At 46.4% G+C, this 24,038-nt stretch overlaps 1 protein-coding gene across 23 annotated transcripts in view; it reads right to left on the bottom strand.

The window, feature by feature from the left end:
- LOC119407057 (complement C3) overlaps nt 1-24,038 on the bottom strand; it is a 171,286-nt gene that overhangs the window by 7,720 nt on the left and 139,528 nt on the right. For 6 of the 23 annotated variants that reach the window (XM_049419680.1, XM_049419677.1, XM_049419674.1 and 3 more), the window contains exons 27-39: nt 22,341-22,521; nt 20,220-20,386; nt 13,683-13,841; nt 12,590-12,700; nt 11,810-11,915; nt 11,700-11,729; nt 10,935-11,000; nt 8,329-8,400; nt 7,269-7,347; nt 4,639-4,726; nt 3,758-3,829; nt 3,548-3,653; nt 1,978-2,067 (exon numbers count right to left, since the gene is read on the bottom strand). In XM_049419680.1, coding sequence (XP_049275637.1) covers nt 1,978-2,067; nt 3,548-3,653; nt 3,758-3,829; nt 4,639-4,726; nt 7,269-7,347; nt 8,329-8,400; nt 10,935-11,000; nt 11,700-11,729; nt 11,810-11,915; nt 12,590-12,700; nt 13,683-13,841; nt 20,220-20,386; nt 22,341-22,521 — 1,327 coding nt within the window. The remainder of the gene's footprint in view (nt 1-1,977; nt 2,068-3,547; nt 3,654-3,757; nt 3,830-4,638; nt 4,727-7,268; nt 7,348-8,328; nt 8,401-10,934; nt 11,001-11,699; nt 11,730-11,809; nt 11,916-12,589; nt 12,701-13,682; nt 13,842-20,219; nt 20,387-22,340; nt 22,522-24,038) is intronic. The other 17 variants (XM_049419684.1, XM_049419683.1, XM_049419685.1 and 14 more) reach the window with 13 other exon arrangements.

The following is a 24,038-nucleotide window of genomic DNA, read 5'->3' as shown; positions in this document are numbered from 1 at the left end:
TCCGGATCGTTGAAGTGCTGCCCCCTTGCTACTAGATATGCTAATCAAATGGTACTCGCTGCTAAAATGGGGTCGCGAGTCAACTGCTTGCGTAATATTTACTCGATAAATCCCAGTGTTAGTTTCTTTTTCTTAAGACGCTGAATTGGAAATTAGGATGAAAAGCTTGTCGACACGGAACCGGAAGTGATGCAATGTGCCCTTGAAGTTCATGGACTGCACGATACGTCGGAGCAAGAAATAGTAGTACCACCGCAAACCGAAATAACCCCACCGTGAAACAAGTTTGAAATGCTAAACCGACCAAAACTTCACGATAGAGAAAAGAGACACAAACACTTAAGAACCTTTAATAGATTAGGAGTGATAAAAATTAATCGAAAAGAGTCGAGTCGATTTAGAGTACTGCCTACAAACCCTTGACTTCGGGGAGGAGTGGTGACTTATATTAGAATTTTATGCATGCAATGAAATGTCGTTCATACGTTTTATTTGAAAATAACTCGGGAAAAACGGACTATTCGGGAAAACGTACTAATCCATATTCGCTAAAACATCATGCAGTTTTTCTTGGTACCGGTATCGCGGACGCTGGCACCGGCAAATCGCTCGAAACGATTTAAGTTGTTCTGTGTAACGTTTTCTAAAATTGTAATAATGTTTTCCAAGCAATTTCTACCTTGCTTATCGATGCTCTAGTGTCCCTCGCTCTATGGCGCCCCGCTGATGAGTACGAAGCTGTGGTTTCGCTTCCCCACCGCCGTGGTGGCACCTAGATACGGCCTAAATATTAGCGAAAAACGCTTCGAGTCGTGCTTTGCACGAGCGAACCATATACTACACGTATACAGAAAATTGTAACATTACTCTTCAGTCCTCGCTTAAGTCAATGACTCCTTTTTGGCGCCACTTTATCGACCTAAGCACTGCGCCTGATAAAAAAAAATCTTAAGATGTCATTCGAAAGAAGAAATGAGCTTTTGTTAACGCGAAAGCCCTAGATGCCTCATCAAACGCGAAGATGGACTGTTTGCGTCGGCAACACGATTAATGCAAGATATCATCTTCAAGTGATGACGTTACCATATGACGTCATGATGACGTCTCAGATTGCCAGCATTCGTGAAGTCATAGTGACGTCACTGGGACGTAATGATGACGTCACACCATGACTGCGTATGATAATGTCATCAAATGACATCGTCACTTGGTCAAAGGAGTCCCGATCACCGAGGCAGTGCAAAGCCAGGTGAGATGCAGAGAACTTGCAATGCCTCCGATACCGTAGCGATAGAGAGATAGAGAAAGATAAAGAAAAGACAGGGAGGTTAACCAGAGGAAGCCGCCGGTTTGCTACCCTGTACTTGGGAAGGGGAAAGGGTGTAAAGAATGAAAGAGAAGAAGATTTTGTGACGACAGTAGGCGACAAAACAAAGTCATGACCACAGCACCGCAGTGCAAAACCACGTTATGTTCAGAAAGCTCTCGGAGTGGGGCGGAGGGAGAATCAATATATCGACTGAAAAGAAAAACAAGAAGATTGCTTTCGCCTTCCAGGGAACCTTGCGAGTTTTTCCATAGAGCGTGATCGCGAAGAAATAAGAATGTAGCTGCATGAACTCATAAGCGCTAGGAAATATCTATTAGATGCGAAGCATCTTATGGCGGAATTTAATCCGGTGGTGGAGGTGTGCGGCGTGACCATCCTTACTGCGCATGTGCGAACCCTCTCCCCCTTTCCCATCTCCACTCCTCCTCTCCCGTTCCCCTCTTCTCTTTCCCTCTTCGCTTCCCCTCTCCCCTCCCCCCTCTGAAACGCGGGCTCGACATGCCGAAACACTGCTTCGCATCGCCTCATGGTCCCCTTTAGCGGGAAATGGTGTGATTTTTTGGGACGTCATGGCGAGTTAATGCAAAAGCAATCTAAGCCATTCTGCACCGACGTACTGAACAATGTAAACAAGGCAGTCATCTCACCTGCAGCGCACTGGCACTGGTTTCCTTCACAGACGAGCTTGAGCAGAGGGCTTGTTGAACCGGGACCGTAGAATTGCGTGCAAGAATGCACTGTAAAAATTACAAAGACACTGCGTATAAGTTCACGCCATCGCGTAATAAATACCTATGACATGTATGGCCGCTTGGACAACATAATCAACTTTATTTCCAACTAATACTGCAGTACAAGTTTCAGGGTAAGCAAAACCGAAAGGCCTGAAAGGCTGGGCTCAGAATATAAAAAAATAGCTTAGCAGATAACAACACACATAGAAAATCAGCGCCGATAAACAATGTAAAGTGTATCATATCGAAAAGCTGCATGAGGCATCCGCTGACACACATCCTCGTAATTTCTTAAGCTGAGATTGCGGTTTCAAGCGAAAAATACATAGTGATAGCAGAGTGAAGATGTTAGCAACGTAAATAAATTAGTTGCGCATGAGCTTGCCATATCACGTAAAATAAAACTTTTCGTAACCTTCGTTTTCAGTACTACTACTTTAAAACTAAGGGACACTTGTAGCGTATAACCTAACTTTCCAAGCATGACAAAAACGGGCGACGCGATACACAGCTGACAAAGTATTTCAGGCACGGGAACCACAAGTAAGGTAACTGTTGCTAGAGAAATTGAAAATGCACAAGTAATAGTCAACGTAAAACCAAGTGCTGGTTAGCGTGACATGCTTACGTTTATGTGGAATCATTACGCGCACATTTTTTTTATTTCTACATTTCTACGTGCCTTTACTTCAAGAATTTACCCATTTTTAGCGTCCTTTCGTTCGTGCCTATTGCGATCGATTTCTTGGAAGAGCAGTTCACCAGGGCTATGTAAGTTGCATTGCGCAGGTCACTGAGCGCCTAGTAATCAGGCCGAAATGTCGTAATTACTTTTTTTATAACTGGACCACAGCGAGGTTTCCTTTTGTGTGTGCGGTTACTATCAGCTGTAGCGCTTTTGTTTCACAACCCCATCATGCGCGATCCCAATGGTTTCGGTGTAAAATAAACTTCTACCACTAAAGCTACGACGCCTCTTCTAATAAAAACAAATGCGTGATTGGGTTGATATCGGTAATACCCACAAGTCTTCATTGACTTAACGGTGAAAAACTGTCTCACTGAATTATGTCTCGTTTTCGTGAAAAGATTTGTGGTAGGTGATGCTGATGTTTGGTCCGTTTTCGTTTTTTTTTTATTTCCCTTCGTAAATTACAAGCGCAACAATGTTAAAGCAAATTATTAATGGGCACTTTAAAAACATGCAAATTCAAGTTATATTTACTGCCCCTTAAACAAATATTTCAATTGATGAGATAAGACTCCGATTTCATCTTGAATGGCCTGTTTTGAATAATCTTACGTAGATGCATTTATGAAGCGCGATACACCCATTCTTTAAGTTATCATTACAGTTTTTCCTGCATTTCTTTCCAGTGGTATTTTGTTATTTCGCGTGAGTAACATGCTTCAACATTGCGAACGCTTAAAATAACGTTATCGAAAAAATCACACACGATTAGTGAAATCACACTGTACTCACTCGGGTTGTAGTAGTCGTAGACTTTGACAACTGCAGACTGGACGTTGTAAACGACATGCTGTCGTTCTATTCTGAATTTTACGCACGTTGGTGATTCCCACGGTATCTGTAGGGCGATGATCAAAAACAAACAAAAAAACGTGAATAACGTCCTGAAACCTGCGGTGCTTCCGATAGTATCGGTACAGTATCAAAGGGGTGCCTGCTTACCTTATCGAAATAGAGTATGACATTTTTCTCCGTCATCTCGTACTTAGCCAAAAGTTCGTTGTCAGTCCTCGCCTGCGGGGAACGAAAAAGTTACGCGTGATGCTTACAACTTTTTAAGAATCTGAAGGAAAAATCCTAGTTAGACCTATAGCATGTGAAACTGCAGCATTCGCTCCATTCCATGCATCCATTGCACCCAGCATATTTTATTCCCTCATATTCCGCCTATTATAGTCCATTTTATCCGTGCTATTCAATTCCCCCTGATCCATCCATCCACTCAATATCGCTCTGTTACACTTTATTCTGTTCATTCTCTTCCGTCTATCTGTTTAATCAAACATTTTCTCACGGTCCTCGTATGAGACACAGGATTAGGTCACTTCACAGCAAAAATAAATGAAAACAAAGTATTATTCATACTTGTAACTTAACGTACAAACAGAGCAGAGTCGTGCACAAGAAAGGCGAAAGGAAACTCTAGTAGACATACGGGACAAAAAAACGCAGACGAACAGTTCGTGCGACAAACAAAGGAATAATGAAGAAAAGTAGCCACTCCAACACTAGCCTGACAAGGATACGAAATAGGCGAGTAAGGAATGAGATAATAAAAAAGCAAAAATAATGATACCATAGGGGCAGGGATTAAACGAACACACAAGAAACTGGCGGGGAAAAAAAAGGAAAACCATCATGATGTTTCATACCTCAATGCTGTCGAATAATATGCGCAGATTAAACACTCTGTGATCATATATGTTGAGCTTATGAGTCGGCTTACTGGATGTTCTATTGAGATGCAATAGAATATTTCATGAGTGATCTTTTGCAACAAAATGCTGCTGTATGCTCAAACTACAACACGAGAACGAGCTTACCTTCTCCAAATCGTTTTTAATTGGTTCGAACCCGCTGAAAAGTCCCACTTCTATAACCGCCATGTTGGAATCCTCTCCGCCGATATAGCTGAAAAAAAAATGGCCTTGGTTAATTTTCGCGAGTGCATCAACACATCCGTATTATATTGTTTATATTAGCCTGTACGGCGTATTACATCGCTTAATGGATAGTGGAGCGCACGATTGCTTGTGACGTCATCCTTCAGCCCTGAGTGTAACTAGAAAGTTTTTAACTGTCAACTAAGTTTAGCGGCAGGAACAAAAAATGACGGCTGCAACCGGCTCGTGATGCGTAGGGGATAAGTTCTTTTCTGGAACAGCATGAAATGCGACGAAGTTTCGGAAGCCTTGTTATTTTACAAACCACCGCAAGGCGTCGCTTCAGAAACTACTTTTGCAGTGTACAGAGTGTTTCAGCTAATTTGCGCTGTTCATTACAAAAACGAATAGATGCGCTACGCGTGTCAAATTGGGCAAGTGTAGTTCTCAGTCAAACGGAGCACGACAGGCCATCTTTTCCGTTCCGCCAAGGTGGTAAATTAACAGAACAGATTCTTAATAATATCTGGGGTTTAACGTCCCAAAACCACGATTTGATTATGAGAGACGCCTTAGTGGACGGCTCCGGAAATTTCGTCCGCCTGGGGTTCTTTAACGTGCACCTAAATCTAAGTACACGGGCCTCAAACCAGAACAGATTCTTAAATACCTTTTTAAGTCAGTAACTCTAGCGAAAAATCTTCAATACAAACGTTGTAGCAGCTGTTCTGACACGTCGGAATATTTCTTCCATTCAAAGAAAACTGCCAGTCTGATAATCTAAGTAATTAACAAAGACTGCATAAATAACCTTTAAAGCAGTAACTTCAACGAAAAAATCACAGCATATCCACGGAGTGAATGATGATGAGTGGGCGAAGCTGCGGAGGTTCATTGGTAAACCGTGAATCTTCCGTGAATTCTGCCCAGTACATCATCACCGACGTAAAGATCGGGTGCGTTTATACTAAAGGTTCGATGAGTTATGACGACTTGCAGCTCACTTTAATTTTACATGTACGCTGTAAAGTTTCATTGTTTAGAAAACCATTGCTTTAGAAAACATCTGGCGTCTTTCGTTAAGCAGCTGGCGTCTTTTCGTTTTGCTTTAGAAACATCTGGCGTTCTTTCGTTTTGCTTTTAGAAAACATCTGGCGTCCTTCGTTGGTTTATTTCATCAATCAATGGCGTTTTGAACAAATTTTTTATTGTTTAATCACGCACAGGAGAAATCTCACCAGGCACTACCTTGGAGGTAAACAATGGCTGCTAATGGGAATGAGAGACAGAAGAAGTCGGGTTTTAGCTAACACTTACACTTCTACTTCTACTAACGTTTTCTACTGGACATGCAATGGCTGCTAATGGGGAATGGAAGACAGAAGAATTCGGCTTTTAGTTAACGCGCACGCTGCGAATTCTTTATTGTTCAACAACGCACAGTAAAAATCTCCCACCGGCACCACCTTGGAGGTCAAGATCTGGTACTAGCGTTACGACTGGTTACGCACTACTACGACTACGAGGGACGAACGGGTGCCGCCTTGAGGAGCTTCGCCCTTAAAAGTATTCAATAGATAAGTTGTAGCGTTTGTTCGGAAACGTCGGATTATTTCATCTGTGCTAAGATGACTGCCTTGTTTAATTTTTTCCAGCTTTTCTTTAGACTGCGCTAAATTGAAAAAGTGTACTTGGCGCAAATTAGCTGGAACGCCCTGTATCTTCCGATGTGCCAGCATTTCGTAAACTAAAATAGGCATAGAAAAAGGCTACAACTAAATATTTTATAATATATGGGGTTTTACGTCGCAAAATCATGATATGATTACGAGAGACGCCGTCGTGGAGGGCTCCGGAAATTTCGATCATCTGGTGATCTTTAACGTGCAGTGACATCGCGCAGTACATGGGCCTCTACCATTTCGCCTTCATGGAAATGTGACCGTCGCGGCCGGAATCGAAACCGCGACCTTCGGGTCAGCAGCCGAGCACTACTGCTTCAGGCGGCAACTAATATTTTAATTTTTTTAATTTTACTCATTTGTTTGACGATACATGAGTGTCGTGGTGCAAGAGACTAAAGGCGACGTTATGAGTCACCTGACTAGGCCTCAAGCACGCTGCAGATTCGTCACACAACAAAACTGCATTGGAAAAAAATGAAATACAAGAGTACAATGACGTTATGGACAACTAGGAGAAAACTTATAAAAAAAGAATACAAAAGGCAACATAAATGTATAACATAACGCACACGTATCATTACAAAGAACATGTAGAATAAGAGAGAGCAATAGTTATGTTGACACCGGTGTTCCATATGGGAACATATATACAGACTTTCGTACACGAATAGCCATAGATACATACATACACTTTTACATACGTATGTGGAAAATGAAATAGCTAAATACATTCAAGGCTTCAAGCTATATAGTAAATGAAACAAGTAAACATGTTCAAGGAAGTACATCTAACATATAACAACTACTGGCCTATCAAATTGGGTGATCGCCTTTCCTAATGTTCTGTTGAATTTTTTTTAATCACAAGAGGTAAAACTTGTTTACCGTGAGCAAACTTCGATGTCGTACGTAAGCTTGCTTTGCGGGGATGCTTGCACGGAAGCCGCAGCGGTATCGCTGTTTCCTGTTTCAGAAATAAAAAGGAAATTTCACAATGAAAAAAAAGCTCGGTAACCGCCAGTTCGCCCGTACTTTTCAAACCACTTCAGCTGAATTGCCTGAGCCAATTTCCTGAGTGCACATCCCACCGAAGAGCTAAGTGCACCAACTTTTCTTCTTACCTGAATGGCTCCGGTAGTAGCGCAGTACGTTTAGGACATCAAGCAGCGATCATATTATCCTGACACCCACAACAACTACTCGCACAGAAGTAACAGTTTACTTGCGTTAATCGTAACGAATAGTGGTATCACTAGCGGGCCAACTTCGAACAACTTGCTGTTACTAATCGACAATCCTCCTTAACTGCATGCGATGTGAACCACACTGAAACAGTGGCGTAGCCAGGGGGTGGCTTTCTCAACTGAACAACGAAATCATGTCCAGCGCAGGAAATGGCCAGATTATATGCCTCGAGGGATGGATTCCGTTATGCCTATTTACAAAAGAAAATTTCTTGGTAGCATTCTTTCAAACGGCAACGTTAGCTGACATTTTTTTCAAACTCCCTCCACCCCTTCCCTCCCTCTTTTTCATTTTCCTTCACTCTCCCGGACCTTGCAGGAGACTAAATTTTGTGACTGCGGCTCGCCAGCTCAGATCAGTTTTTGTTGTAGGGCTAAACGGCAGAAACAAATAACATGGCAATATATCAATAGGCGCCTGTGCTTAAATCATGTTCTTCCCTGCCGACATTTAGGGTAGAAAAGTGGACAGTGTTGAGTTAACCACCATGCCTTTTTTTTATCCCTGTTTCTCTGTTCTACCCGACGGGGATTTCTGCCTGGTGCACACACCTCCTTGGTGCACACATCTAAGCGTGAATATTGAATGGACTTCTGCGTTTCGTCTTGGCATCACATCGTGTTACTCCAACAGCAGAATAAAAACAGAGAAATGCAACGAAAGATATGAAGGGGAAGAAATCGTTCTGCGTTTAACGTACCACCATGGAACCCTCCGCTCTGTTCTGGAAAGAAGGGGCTCGCCGGTGAATAGTCTCTGCTTCTAGAATCATCTAAAATAACATAAGGAAATTCCGGTAATTAGACACACAAGGTTAGCCAAGGAATCAGTAATAAAAGAAAGCATTTTCAAAACTTCCGGTTTGGTTTACAAGACTGCAGACATTAGAGCGTAACCGCCTTTGAAGCTGAGAATCTATGAAAAAAAAATTTGACGACTGTGAAAGGAAGCATATATTTCTGCCTCGTGATTTACGAATATCAACGGTGGGCTTTGAACTTCCCTTTAAAATTAATTCAACGCTGTTGTTGACAATTTCTGGATCGCAACTACAGATCAATCACTTTCAGGCGTACCTTGACCTTAATTAGAAGTAGAGCTTCATAGACGCTGCTTCTATGAAGTTATAGCTCGTCCAATGGCGTAGCCGAGGGGGTGGTTTTGGAAGCTAGAACCCACCCTTGGATACGCCGCTTTCTAGGCTTTCTGCATGCAAGAGTGCACCAAATGTCCATCTATCTTCATTTCTTAATTAAAGTGATCTGTCATCTTAGCGGATAAAATTAGCTCGCAGAGAAGCTCCCAGAGGGCTGTAAACTGAATATTACACCAGCATGCCACCGATGTTTCATTATGACGGCATTTAACATCGCTGAAAACAATCAGCAAAATCGGTAAACGAGCGTGATATCTTATGATATACACACTAGTGAGTCCAGCGTTAAAAGGGTCCCTGCAACACTTTTCAAGGTAATCGTTGAATGACTTCATTAAAAGAGCTCATGCCACACGAATCGACTGCCGCAAAAAAAAAAAATTTAGAATCAGTCCAATTTTAGAATCCGTTGCCCGTTTCAAGCGCTTTCGCTCTCGCTTCGTATTAGCGAGCACTCTGAAAGCTACGCAGTGAGGGGGATGAACAGGGGGGCAAGGAGATGCTTCCCTTCGTCAGCGCGCGTGATGACCATGAGCACTTTTTTTTTTCTTCGAACGCGCGGCTTAATCTCAGCGTGATCGCGAGCGCGCGCGAGCGGGCACGTGGCGGCATCCTGCGGTGGCTACAGTAACTGTCCAGCTCACGATGCTCGAATCAGCCAATGCCCGTGCACTTTGTGTTTAAGGCGCGGGTGTTTCTGTTTATGGCATCATTTGGTAAGAGAAGAGGGAATGATTTCTAGCTGACTGGGAATTAATTTCGTATTCCAGGCCGCTGGCTGCGCTATAATATTTGGCTCGCGTGTTCTGAGGAGCCTCGACTACCGATCGGCATCGTTTTCTGACCATGCTTAAAGGAGTACTGACACGATTTTGAAGTGCAGCAAAACGGACGTTTTTGGTTTCCTTGGCATGTAGTGTTAACGCTCTCCCCACGCCGCATCCGGGAAACACGTATAAATATTTAAGTTTGATTTTAAAGTTTTCATCTCCCAGCATCTGCAAAGCAGCTTCACCGCATGGAGAGCCCTATGACGTTTAAAGTCAGCTCACTTGGTTTGCGAAGTCTGGGTTCTGCATGCAGCCTAAATCACAGAAATCGCTGTCGGAGGCACTGGACGACAGTTCACTCATCATGTACCACGTTCGACTGACAGCAAAGGACAGCAGGTGCATATTTCGTGGGTTGCAGTCTGCCCGTGACATCACGGGCAGACTTGACACGTCACTATGAAGCCGCCCTCTCGAAACCGAAACCGAGACTGCTGGTTGAAAGAAGCGGTATTAAAATATATGCAATGGATCCCAAGGCACCACGACACTCTTTTTAGGGTTCTCGACACCCGTGCTTTCATTTAGAGCAACAACCCGAAAAATTTTAACATTCATGTCAGTACTCCTTTAAAAAGTGTTGCAGGGCCCCTTTAAGGCACAACGGACGGTAAGAGCCCGCGCAGCAAGCACTTGTATATATATCTTACATTTCATTTTTTTTAGAATCATTATTAGGATGTGCCGTCTATGGGAACCAGCGCTCGAGTTTCCACGGTGCGGGCACCGCCGCCAGGGCAGCGTAATTTCCTTGTGGGCGATTTTCTTGTGATCTGTGATTCTCTTCGTAAGGACCGGCAAGCCGGGACTGAGCCGGGTGCGCGACCCAGTCGCGTTCTGCAGGACACAATAAAGTTATTTTCCTTCCTTCCTTCCTTCTGTGATTTTCTTGTGGGTAGGACTGCCGCCCACAAGGAAATTCGTGCGGAATTGTCAAAAAGAAGAGGCTGTAGTTGAAAAAATCGTCCTTGTTTGGGGACTAAACCCGGGACCAACGCCTTTCCGTGGCGGTCCTTCTACCAATTAGCTCAGTTGAGACCAACCGCCCTGGAAAGGCGTTGGTTCCGGGTTTAATCCCCGGACCAGGAAGAATTACATGAGGATTGCGTTGTAGATTCGTGCTACAAACGGGTGGTTTTCAATTATTCCTTTCATAGGTAATCGCTTGCTCCATCGACCGTACGCTTCCCTTGTGCGTAATGACTGAATCCACAATGCGCAATCTGATACGGCACATTCACCAGCCCACTTTCTTTCATAACAGCTGTCCCATCGTACTCAGAGAGGACGAACCACTGTGACAACTCGCGTCGTACGTACGTAAAAATCTGACTGGAAGCGGCTCGGGGCGGAACGTAGACGGCGTAGACGGTTTCCTCCTCCAACCTGCAGCAAACAGCGATACGAAATGTTTGCTGCGGCTTAAAATTTTTTCTCCGATACACTCGGAGTATCGCATCCGAATGGCGCTTGTACAGATTAGGACCACACAAAACTTACGCTGCTTGTACTTTTGTAAGATAATTATTCACGCCCATACAACTCAAGATTACAATAACATGCATACATAACGATACAGAACGATGCACGAAGGAATGTCCTATGTAGCTGCACTCTGTGCCGAGTGAGTGAGTGAGTGAGTGAGTGAGTGAGTGAGTGAGTGAGTGAGTGAGTGAGTGAGTGAGTGAGTGAGTGAGTGAGTGAGTGAGTGAGTGAGTGGAGTGAGTGAGTGAGTGAGGGAGTGAGTGAGTGAGTGGAGTGTGAGTGAGTGAGTGAGTGAGGTGAGTGAGTGAGTGGATGAGTGAGTGAGTGAGTGAGTGAGTGAGTGAGTGAGTGAGTGAGTGAGTGAGCGTGAGTGATGAGTGAGTGAGGTGAGTGAGTGAGTGAGTGAGTGAGTGATGTGAGTGAGTGAGTGAGTGATGTGAGTGAGTGAGTGAGTGAGTGAGTGAATGAGTGAAGTGAGTGAGTGAGGAGTGAGAGTGAGTGAGTGAGTGAGTGAAGTGAGTGAGTGAGTGAGGAGTGAGTGAGTGAGTGAGTGAGTGAGTGAGTGAGTGAGTGAGCAACGGCGAAACACATTTTACTTACTTTGGAACCAAGACGATATCGAGCGACGCCCTAGAATAGGAAAGAAAAACGTGTATTGAAATTCTACACGTCACACGAAGGTACGAGACGCAAAAGCTCGGAGAACTCACTCCTAGACTCTCCGAGCAGATCTTCGAGGAGACCAGGTGGCAAATCAAACGACTTGGCGCTGCTTTCCCTCGTACTTCGGATGTCCGCACGCACCGTTATATTAAACTGAAACAAACAAACAAAAACGGGAAAATAAGCATCTTCGCTATATTAAGTCTTTACCCCTGACACACAGGAACTCTAAAGTCCTTTAGGTAGGGGCACTGGCGTAAATCGCGGGGGGGGGGGGGGGGTCAGGGGGGTCCTGACCCCCCTTGTGTTCAGGCTGGGGGGGACACCCCTTGAATGTATCCCCCCTAGAGATTTGTCTTTCAAACATTATATATACTTGAATTGCTTGACAGTTAAATATAGCGTATTCAGCTTTTTGAAATGGCTGTTTATATTGTTGTGTGTACCTGTGTTCAGCACCCCTCAGGTGTGTCAGACTATTGAAATCACAAATGCCGCTCGACCGGTTCAGAGAAGACTCAATAGAACAATGCAATTACGCGAGCTGAGACCCCACGCTAGTTTTTAAAATTTTGTTTCAAAGCATGATTTTTTGTTTATATAAATAAAAATAAAATCCATATTTAATAAAACAAAATGGCTACCATGGCAAGATGTGTGTCCCCCCTTGTGATTCTTCTGGATTTACGCCACTGGAGGGGGACATCTTTTAGGTAAGGGGACGTCATGGCCAACGCTGGTGATACCGAAAGCGGCTTACTGCCAAGTACTTTACTTGTGCCCGTGCGTGAGGGTATTAGCTCTCCTACACAGAGTAGAAAGCTTACCTTGCACAGAAGCTCAGGTGGCACAAGCACGTTGTACTTCAGCTTGACGGACAGCAGTCCACTGCCGGTGCCGCTGGCTTTCACGAACATTTTTCCCGTGACGTCACGAATCTACGTTGTGATGAAGAGAGCACCGATTGCTACATTAGCAGCCAGCAACACACTGACCGATGACCCAGAGCACGCCGGCTTATGCATGTTATTCCGCTACTGGGCTACACTAACTATTTGGCTTACGTCTCGTTGCTCAGTATTGATTATAGAGCCGACATAAATCAGATATCAACAATAGCATGCAGCTAGCGTAAAAAGCTTTTTTCTAAAATTCGAAAGCCTGACATTCTGTAATTTAAAGAAAAATATTTATTCTGTATCCTTAATGATACATTGGTAAGAGCAAAAGGCACCAAGGCGCCTGAATGACAGGCTCCTGTTCGGATAAAATTATTTTGCTACAGAGAACACCTATCGCGCAGTACAAAATAAATGTAAGATCACCGTCTTACAATATTACAACAAAAAAAAACAGCACTACACAAATAGTCTCGGACTAACGTCAACGGAATGAAAGATAGGGGTATGATTTGAAAAGTAGACTTAGCCGCTTTTAAGAACTTCTCAAAACGAGCCACATTTGTTTGGCAGATTTTTCAAAAACGAACACCTCTGCGTTCGACGGTCTTTTCCGCATAGGGGTCGTGATACGGTTACTTCATATGCAGCGCAAATAGGGGACATTTCTTTATCCTTAATCGTCACGTCACTGATCAATTTCAACAATCGGCCTGCCTATGTCATCGTGTAATCCCTGAATTGCCCTAATCTCGGAGCCTTAGGTCAGGGTGACGTAATGATTTTCTCTTTCTTTTATCGATCGGCACCCCTTCTACGTTATGAGATAGTACCGTTATGAGATAGTATGATAATGGGACAGAACAGAGCGAAATAAATCTGTAGATTATTCCACTAATATCATAGTCATGGTAAGAATGCGTTATGCAGCGTAGTACAGCGAATTCGGCTAAACTAACAATTTTCGGAAGGTTAGAGCATGAAATCCAAGCGTTGAAAGTAAGGCGCGAATAACACTTACGTCCAGCTGTTGCAGTATGGCGGCATTGTCTCGCTTGAGCCTGAGGCTCCTCTGGAAGTTTCGCTGACTGCTAAGCGTGACATTGCAGGTGAGGTCAACATTCGGCTCACGGGATTTCAGCGCGAATTCCGTCAAAGCCTGCAGTGCAACTACGGTGTCCTGAAACAAAGGATAAAACAATCTTTTTTCAAAGTCATATAGCGGCAGCTGAAGCAAAACATCCGGACTTCGTGGAAGATTGCGCTATCTGGACATTGTGTAATGGCACAGTCAGGCGGCGCAGCAGATAGCCCATAACACCATTGTCCAGATTAAATGGGCATGGGCAAGGCACGTAGCGCGAACGCAAGATAACCGCTGGTCATAAGGAATAACAGACCGGATTCCAAGAGAAGGCAAGCGCGCGAGGGGGAGGCAGTAAATTAGTTGGACAGATGAGATTAAGAAGTTTCCAGGGATAAGGTGGCTGGCAGTGTTGGGAAACAGGTGTCTCAGCTTGCGACTGCTTCTGCGCAGAGCTGATAGACGGAGCGATCAAGGCGACGGTGAGTTAAGGCAAATTTATATACATATATACAGAGGCGTTACATATTCGGCGCTGGGGCCGACAGCTTATTGGGCTCGCACAGCGGTGCGACGACGACCCGCGATTTCTTCGTTCGCTGTCTCGCTGTCCCCCCGCGCAGCTTGGTTCTTTTATAGCCCTGGCCGACCCCTTGCATCAGCCAGTAGTGCGAAGCCTCCAATCAGGAACCGCCGTTGGTCGCTGGCTCGAACCGGATCCGCGGGGAGGAGGGCTTGCCGCACGTTGCGGGAGAGATTTCCGTCGGTTGCGTCCGGCGCAGCGCCGGAGTTGCCGGGGATTGCGTAAGGCTCCCGCCTCGTTGCATCAGCTGGTGTTGACGCTGGTTGAGTCAGCCTCATCGCCGGAGTTGCCAGGGATTGCGTAAGACTCCCGCTTCGTTGCATCAGCGGGTGTCGACGCTGGTTGCGTCAGACGTTTTACCAGCTTGAATTCCTTGTCGAACCAAGGAAGTTTGGGTTGGGAGCCCTGGCATAACAGCACCCCCGCCGCCAGACAATGCGCCGGTAAGACGAGCTGCTTCCACGTGGCTCGGATGCCGGGCGCGCTCGTTCGCCAGGTCCATCCAGGTTCACCTCCAGGGCCATGGGGACATTTGGCTCCACGCTTCGTTCCGTGAACAGATCCCAGTCGCCAGGCCGGATCCCGGCTCCAGTGGCTTGTCGCCAAAATGCGTCGACTTGCTTTGCTCGTCTCTTCTGACGATCTTTCGTATCAGCACTTGTTGATCGTTCTGCAACTTGTCAAGAACGGTCCGACAACAAACAACACACGACACAAGCAAGTGCCCTCGGTCACCCGACAGAACACCAGACCTAAATAGAATAATACATTCCTAACTACGTTTCTGTCGAAATTTCGTTCCCTCTTTATCAAGAGGCACATGTGGGACACCAAAACTGTTAAAAGTAGAACTCAAAATATTACACGTGTAACAAACGCAATGAAACAGAATTCAAAATAACGTTGGCCCCTTGAGATCACTCAGGACGGAAGCGCTCAGCTGAGGCCGCAATGAGGACAAAATTTTGCCCCAATTTGCCAGCGAAAACCGAAAGGATAGCCGAAGACGGCACTGATTAGAACGCGCGACTCAGTGCGTCTGCGTTCGCGTTTAGCTTTCCTTTCTTGTAACGAACGTTCAAGTTGTGCTGTTGGAGTATCATGCTCCACCTTAATAACCGGCCGCTTTTGGACGACATGTTATTCAACCAGGTTAGAGGACAGTGGTCCGTTTCGACCACAAACTTGGAACCGGAGACGTAACAGGCCAGCTTTTGAACGGCCCACACGAGGCAGGCACATTCCTTTTCAGAGGTACTATATGCCTCTTCCCTGCAGCTCAGTTTTCGGCTTAAATACAAAACTGGTCTTTCGTGACCAGTGTCATCTTCCTGGCACAATATAGCTCCCATTCCGCGATCACTCGCGTCGCACTGAATGATAAAGCTCTTGGAAAAGTCAGGCGCCATGAGAACGGGTTTTTCGCTTAAGGCTTGTTTAAGTTTGCAAAACGCATTCTCTTTCTCCGAGTCCCATGTCACTTTAACTGGCTCCGACTTTCGAAGTGCGTCAATTAGAGGGCTGGCAATGGTAGAGTAGTTTTGCACATAATGCTGATAGTATCCCGCTAGTCCTAAGAAAGCCCTTATCTCAGACTTGGTGGTTGGTCGTGGATAGTTCACGACGGCGGCTACCTTGATCTCTGAAGGTCGACGCCGGCCACGCCCCACAACGTGTCCCAGGTAAGACACCTCGCCGCATCCTAGGTGACATTTAGCAGGTTTCGCTGTAAGACCCGCTTCTTTCAACTTGTTCAGCACGACTCGTAAATGTTCGACATGTTCTTCCCAGGTGTTCGAGAAGATGGCGACATCGTCGAGATACGGCAGTGCGAACTCGGACAGGCCATTAAGAACGCGGTCCATTAGACCCGAAAAGCAATAAGGCGCATTTTTCAGTCCAAAACTCAGCATAAGGGGACGATACGTTCCGAATGGAGAAACGAACGCGGCGTAGCGGCTAGCACGCTCGGTAAGAGGGACCTGCCAATAACCTCGCACGAGGTCTAGCGTGGAAATGTAGTTTGACTTTGACACTGTTTCCACCCTTTCCTCTAGATTTGGTATCGGATAGGTCTGGTCTCGAGTTATGGCGTTAAGGCGCCGATAATCGATGCATGGCCTAGGATCCTTTCCCGGCACTTGAACCAAGATTAGAGGAGATGTATAGTCACTCTCACCCGGTACTATGACTCCCAACTCAAGCATTCTATCGATTTCCTCCTTCATGCTCTGCTTCTGCACAGGGGAACATCGATATGGCTTACTACGGATTGGTTCCTCACATGTGAGCTCGATGTCGTGCTTAATAACCGTCGTTTTTCCGGGACGGCTGGAAAACACGTCTTTAAACTCAGAAACACTCTTTCTCAAGTCCTCCTTCTGGACTTGACTTAACCTTGGCTCCAGGTTCAACTGTTCCAACATCACCTCAGAACCCCTTTCGCTTACATCGCTAGAAGTCAGAACTTGTGCTCCTTCGTCCTCTGAAGCATTCTTTTTCTTTACTCTCACTTTTACGCGTTCCGTTTTTATCGAGATGTCCTCACGCTGCTCTCGAATGAGCGTCGCTCGATCAACCCTCGACAGCTCACACCAACTTTCAGCTACAGGCTTGAGCGTATTGCCCGCCTCGCCCAACGGCGCCACTTCGGTTTCTCCGCCGACGGAGACGACGCTACCCGCTTCAGCTGCCGGCGGCTCGAGTAACCCACCCCGAGAGTTTTCTGTCCGAGGCTCGCTCGACTCGCTGCCAAGGTCACGCAGCTCGGCCGCTTTTGCCGGTGGTGGCGTACTACATGGAACGAGATCAAGTTCCTGTGAAAGCTTCCGCGCTTGCGATCGCGTGAGGGCCATGTACGCAACGCTGGGAAAGAACGATTTACCCTGCTCTTTGAGAAGCTGCTCCGAGTTGTTCGAAAAAAGATAAGGAAAACAATCTGGGAGAGCAGCAGACACAGCCGCTTCGGTGTGAAGCTTACCGAAAGAGCCTTCAATGATCACCGTAGCGATCGGCAAGCAAGTGCTCTGCTCCTCGGCGACTTGCCTGATCCATGCGCATTCTTCTGTCAAGTCGTTCGGAGACACTAATGAAGGATGGACAACGTCCATAGTTGCCGCTGAGTCTCGAAGTGCTCGACACGTTTTCCCATTGACGCTAATCTCCTGAATATACGGTTCTAACAACCGCATGTTCTTTTCTGATTCACGGATCGTTGCGAAAGCAACCTTTTGTTTACAATTTACCGCGATGTGCCCTTCTTTTTTGCACTTGTAACAGATTAGCGGCTTCCGTGACTCAAACGCCCGTGTAGCATCAGTGCGCTCTTTGGGAAGCTCACTCGACTTCTGCGCTTCCGTTTGCCCTTCCCTCACAGTCTCCTTCGTAAAAGACGGGTCTCTTCTAAAATTACGGTGCGGAGCATGTTTCCGGTCATCAGGTTTTTTTGAAAAGCCCTCTTTTCTCTCAGCTTTTTCAACACGCACGGCCCTACTGTGCAAGTTTCTACGAGTGTAGTACTCTTCAGCTAACTCTGCTGCCTTGTTTAGCTGTACTTCTCCAAGCTTATCCTGCAGCCAAAGCTTGACATCATCCTCGATACAGCGGTAGAATTGCTCCAATGCTATGCACTCTACCACTTTATCGCGATCGTCATAGACATCTTCGCCCTTGAGCTATTCAATTAAATCGGCTTTAAGACGAAACGCGAAGTCAACGTGTGACTCATTCCCCCTTTTTGCATACCGGAACCTTTGCCGGAAAGCCTCGGGTGACAATTTATATCTTCTCAACAGAGCCTCCTTAACCTCGTCATAGCTCTCAAACGCCTCCCTCGACAAGCACGTTATCACGTCGGATACTTCTCCGGGAAGTAGAGCTAACAGGTTCTGTGCCCAAAGAGACCGCTCGATGCCATTCTTATCGCAGACGTGTTCGAACTTCACGAGATACTTCGCCATGTCCTCGCCCACTACGAACGGTGGCAGTTGGTCCCGAATTCTATGTCCACTAGCCTGAACCGTCGCAGAAGCTACGCTAGGCGCTTGCGAACACTGACGGAGCGCCAATTCTATTCTTTTCATCTCGAGGCGCTCTTCGCGTTCCTCGCGCTCGCGGCGTTCTCGCCTTTCCGCCTCTTCACGCTCACGAAGTTCTCGTCTTTCGGCCTCCTCGCGGCGTTCTTTGATATCCGCCCAGGCCTCATCGACTTCCTCAGCCGTTACTCCCTCCTTCTGCATGATCTCAAGGATCGCTTGCTTTCGCTTCGCACGGCCCAGCGTAAGGCCGAGTTCTTCACAAATTTCGATGAGTTCCTTCACTTTAAGGTTCTCCATCGTTCACACTAGCCTCTTGCTATTTGCCCTCGTTAGAATCTACTTGCCGTATCCCCTATAAGTCTACTAGAAAGACACGCAAGCAATTCTCAACCTGCCGTGTTTACACCCTCCGCGTTAACTTTGGTTTCAAAGCGCTCCGACTTGGCTCGAAACAATCAAAGCTCACTCCAATGCTTCACACAACCTTCTCTAAACTACGATAACCTGTGCTAGAGAAGTCTGGTGAACTGAAGGGAAAACATCAGGCACTCACCGCATCGAGGTAGCTGACGCCGGCCGATCCCGCAGCTGCCATCCACTGTTGGGAAACGGGTGTCTTAGCTTGCGACTGCTTCTGCGCAGAGCTGATAGACGGAGCGATCAAGGCGACGGTGAGTTAAGGCAAATTTATATACATATATACAGAGGCGTTACATATTCGGCGCTGGGGCCGACAGCTTATTGGGCTCGCACAGCGGTGCGACGACGACCCGCGATTTCTTCGTTCGCTGTCTCGCTGTCCCCCCGCGCAGCTTGGTTCTTTTATAGCCCTGGCCGACCCCTTGCATCAGCCAGTAGTGCGAAGCCTCCAATCAGGAACCGCCGTTGGTCGCTGGCTCGAACCGGATCCGCGGGGAGGAGGGCTTGCCGCACGTTGCGGGAGAGATTTCCGTCGGTTGCGTCCGGCGCAGCGCCGGAGTTGCCGGGGATTGCGTAAGGCTCCCGCCTCGTTGCATCAGCTGGTGTTGACGCTGGTTGAGTCAGCCTCATCGCCGGAGTTGCCGGGGATTGCGTAAGACTCCCGCTTCGTTGCATCAGCGGGTGTCGACGCTGGTTGCGTCAGACGTTTTACCAGCTTGAATTCCTTGTCGAACCAAGGAAGTTTGGGTTGGGAGCCCTGGCATAACAGCAGCAAGCACCAGACCGAGTTGATTGGTTAAACATGGGAGAAGCCTTTGTCCTGCAGTGGGCGTGGTCAGAATGGTGATGATGATGATTATCATGATGATGATGACGACGGCGTGGATGAGTGGTAGTCTTAAACTGTCCTGTTTCAAGCGAATCGCTGAAACGATGGTGCCACGCAGTGCGTTTAACTGCGACATCTCTGCGTGAAAGTTTTAAAATGTTGTGCGCGACTTTTGTACCAACGTAATTACTTACTTCCCTTCTTAAGTCAAACAATCAAGGGACACTTCATGTTCATCCAGTTAGTGTTAAGTCTGATAATAGCGGTAAAAATACCAGGACTGCGCAGAACACGCAGCCCAGTCACAGCGAAATCTGGAGGAGAGGCCTTCCTAAAGCGCGTTGTACACTCTATATAGGGGTGACTACTAAAAGTAAAGGTTGCAAGATATCCACTGCGCCATAAATCATAATCTTGCGAAGTAGGGAGGTACCAGCTATGTCATGAGTCATCATTCTGCGGAGAAGTGAGGTACCTGTATCGTGTCTGCAAGACATTATGTGCACTTTGTTGATGCTGTGCCTGATGACGATGGATTACGGCTGAGCCCTTAAACCACCCACTCGTTACGCAATTCGCATTCTGTGACGCCTTGTGCTACTCACTTGAGTCGATGCGAACGACCCGGAGGCCGAGCGGTGCGTGTTCAGCCAGTTGACGATCGTCTTGGCCGTCTCAACCTCGTTGTGCGCCAGCAGCGTCAACAGAGCGTACGCGGTGCCTTCCACGACAAGCGCACTCGGCTCGGTGCCCGTGCTTCTCGTGCTCAACACTGCGAAAAAACGAAAATTTACAGGCCTGCGCTGAACACGCAGCACAGTCACAGCAAAAGCTGGAAGAAGCGGCATTTCTAGAGCAGTTTGTAAGCTCTGTTGGGGCATCTAATACAAGTACACTTGCAAAGTACCCACTACGCCATATAATTCTTGTTAGGTATATAGGGAAGCATCCACTATGCCATTATTGGTCATTCTGCGGAGAAGCGTGGTAGCTGCTGTGGACTTTGTTATGTGGACTTTGTTGATGCTGTGCCTGATGACGATGAAGCATCATGGCAGAGGCATTTGCTTTCAATCACACCCTCGTTACGCAATTCACATTGTGTGACGCCTGGTTGTAATTTGCTCTTCTACCACGCTATATTAAATATGTTAGCGCGATTTCTTGCGGGACATGACGCCTGTATTGGGTCTTTTTTGCGAAGGAGTTTCAAGCGCCGGCGTGACTCCGCGTTAGAATACTCGACCGCTACGCAGAGGGCCCAGGTTCAAATCCCATCCGAGCCTGGATATTTTTTTTTTCTCATTTCATTTTTTTTATTCCGTGCGATAGCAGTTACGGACATTGGAGGCGGACAACTATGGCGCCAAAAAAAGGCTGTTGTGATCTCATAACAGCTTTCGTTGTAAAATGTCATCTCCATACTGCAGACGTCCATGGGAAGATGGAAGCATAAAGAGGTGAACAATCCTGGAACACGGGTGTCGTGGCAGCCAACGTTTCGACAAGTGGTTTTGCCTTCTTCAAGACAGCAGCTGTCCTCCTTAGTGCGTGTACGTATATGCTTCGTACCCTCTCCTACTCTTCTGTTTTAACGCGATAGCGTTAGAGAGCTCGTTTCGCAGAAATGCCGCCGTCGGTGTCGGCGTCGCTACGTCGCTTGAGAGCGAAAAACCGTCCGTGACAAAAAAATCAAGAAAGATGCAAATAAAATAAACAATAAAAATCTTCGGTCCCATTGATGATCGAACCCGGGCAGTTTGCGTGGCAAGCAGGTGTCCTACCACAAGACCACAATGTTACTTGCAACTGTTTCGGGAAAAAACAGTACATCAATGCAATATTGTGGAAGGAGTCTCCTTAACGCATTTTGTTCGACAGGTGTCACGACGAAAATGAGCCCATTCGGCGATTTGTAGGCGCATTGGCGAAGCCATCAAACTACGTTTTTTGCGCGACGCTATGCTTCAAAAAAAGCCGGGATAGTGCAGCCATCGCCGCTAAAGACACACACGAACTTTCAAAAAGCTCTAAAAATGGACAACTATGTCCATCTAGCAGAAAATATATCAAGCCAACGTCTCCTTTTATGGCCTCCAAGATGGCGGGCGCGCGGCGTCCCCGCCATCTCGGAGGCCATGCTCCTTTTTATGTTTTCCATGCACTTAGTGGTTGAAGTGCGCACTAGGGGCCGAATTTCACTATCGCGTTCAACTCTTAAAGGCGAAGCTTACGGGTCCCCCAATTTTTGGTTACGACGCTCATCCATACAACGCGCTAAGGTAGGCAGTTGCTGCCTTGAAGAAGTAAAGACCACCTGTTGAAACTTCGGCTCCAGCGACACCTCCATACATTGCCTTGTGATAGAGCTCACGACGTGCTGCGGCTGATGCACGCTCGAGAGCCATCAAATATCCCTCATGTTTTGCAAAAAAAAGAAAAAAAATTGAAAAGGAGAAGTAGAGCCTCATGTGCGCTATGGTTTTCCCGGCTTGATCTATATCCACCAACAAGAGTTATAGATGTGCTGCGCAACACAATCACCATAAGCGCAGACGTGTCCTTATGCACACATACAAACTCACTCACGAACATACATCTAGAATTGTTGAATCCCTTTCCCCCCCCCTCCCCCCTGCGAAAGATTTCTGGCTACGCCACTGTCACCAACACAGCCGGTGCATTCGAAGCCGACTTCGACAAAGGGATGTGGCGTGGTTACTCACTGGGATCGTAGATGAGCCTGTCCTTGAGCGCCGACAGGGCAGCGTACTTCTCGCTGCTGTTGGACTGGCTGAGCGCGTACGCCACGAGTGCCGCCACGTAAGGCTCGTCGTTCTCGAAAGCGCGCTCCCGCAGGTAGTTGAGGGCCAGCTCAGCGGTGCGCCCCAGTATCTGGAAGTAGGTCTTAGAGAGGTTCAAAAACGAACACTTGCAGGCACACTTAAGCGAAACACTAGAGTAAGCTCAGCGGGGTTAAATATTTTCAATGGGGTTAAGTATACGAAATGTGTTCGCATTTGTCTAGTGATTTAGTTTCATTTACTCAGTTTATTCACTCTCACAGCCCGGTCAATAAAAAAAAGTGGGGTTACACAAGCTAATATTAATAAAGACAATTTTGAAATTTCGAAACTTATGTAAACCAAGAAAGTTTGGCCAACGGCATAAAGTGGTATTCCGCAATGGGTAACGCATTCACAACCATGCTATTACCAAATGATTACGCGTGCAGACTATTTCAATTATCGACGTCGCTAAGCTAATATCCTACCACTCTACAGTCCTGAGGTCACTTTTAAATACACCGCGGTTCATAAATATATGTAGATAATAAATACCTGTGGTGTCTTCCATTTCTTCAGCTAATGACATTTAAGAACTGCGCCTTCATGACAGTAGCCTATCATTAGCCGTCGTAATAGGGTAACGTTCATTTCATTTATCATAATGCTTTTAGTTTTATATTGCATCAGCTCAGAGCACCAGGACATCGAATGAGAACCGAGGTATTAACGAAGTGCTTAATCGATCTTTGGTTTGCTGCATTTAAATATAAAATATAAGTGCACAGGGCCGCTTCTGTGTATGCAGTCCACCATGTGCACCTTTGCGCCTAACTAAAAAAAAAAAAATATTGGCGAAGGATGGTTAGATTACTTCATTCCGAAACTAAAATTAAACCCAGAGTGGATAAGAGCTGCAATATGTTTTCTGTGGACGTCATTATGAGGAGCGCCCAGTTCTTGCACAGTCCGAACGATAACACGCGGGTCAAAGGACATTAGCTCATTTACATAAATCTGTTGCAAGCAACAGTTCATCGCCGCCATTTGCAAGGCTGCATTTTTTTTTCTTCTAAACTACGATACTTCAATAACTGATTCTTCCGTTGACGGGCTCTGACTGCAGCATGACCCCGTACTTAAAGGGCCCGACAACCAATTTGTATGGTGTCTATTGTCTTTAGTGCAACGGAAAGCTTACCGGTGCGAGTGAATAATCACGGGATGGTCACGTGGAAAAAGCCGTGAAACATTTGTAACCGGAACTTCTATATTTGCGGCGTATATGAGGTCGTATACACAACTGACAACACATGCTACAAACAGTGAGCGCGAGGGCGGTTCATGTTCAAGTACGGCAGTTTGCTGCCCATGCGTGCACTCCGCGCGCATGCGCCACGGCTTGACATGTTCCACTGGCTACTGCGAAGGCAGCGCCGCTTCTCAACGTGCAACTTTTACCGCGTAAGCACAATATAGAGCGGGGATAGACAATAATATACATACCCTAATTTTCAGGTCTAATCATGGCGCGCATAACAGCAATAAACTACGTGACTACGTACAGCAAAGTGATCGACTACATAATCCAGCTTCAAGGCTCTTCCGCTAGGCGTCGCGACATACCGGTTTTTTGCT

Source organism: Rhipicephalus sanguineus, chromosome 10 (genome assembly GCF_013339695.2).
Source record: "Rhipicephalus sanguineus isolate Rsan-2018 chromosome 10, BIME_Rsan_1.4, whole genome shotgun sequence".
NCBI lineage: Eukaryota > Metazoa > Arthropoda > Arachnida > Ixodida > Ixodidae > Rhipicephalus > Rhipicephalus sanguineus.
The sequence above is the reverse complement of the archived record's forward strand: the minus strand, read 5'-3'. Positions and strand labels throughout refer to the sequence as shown.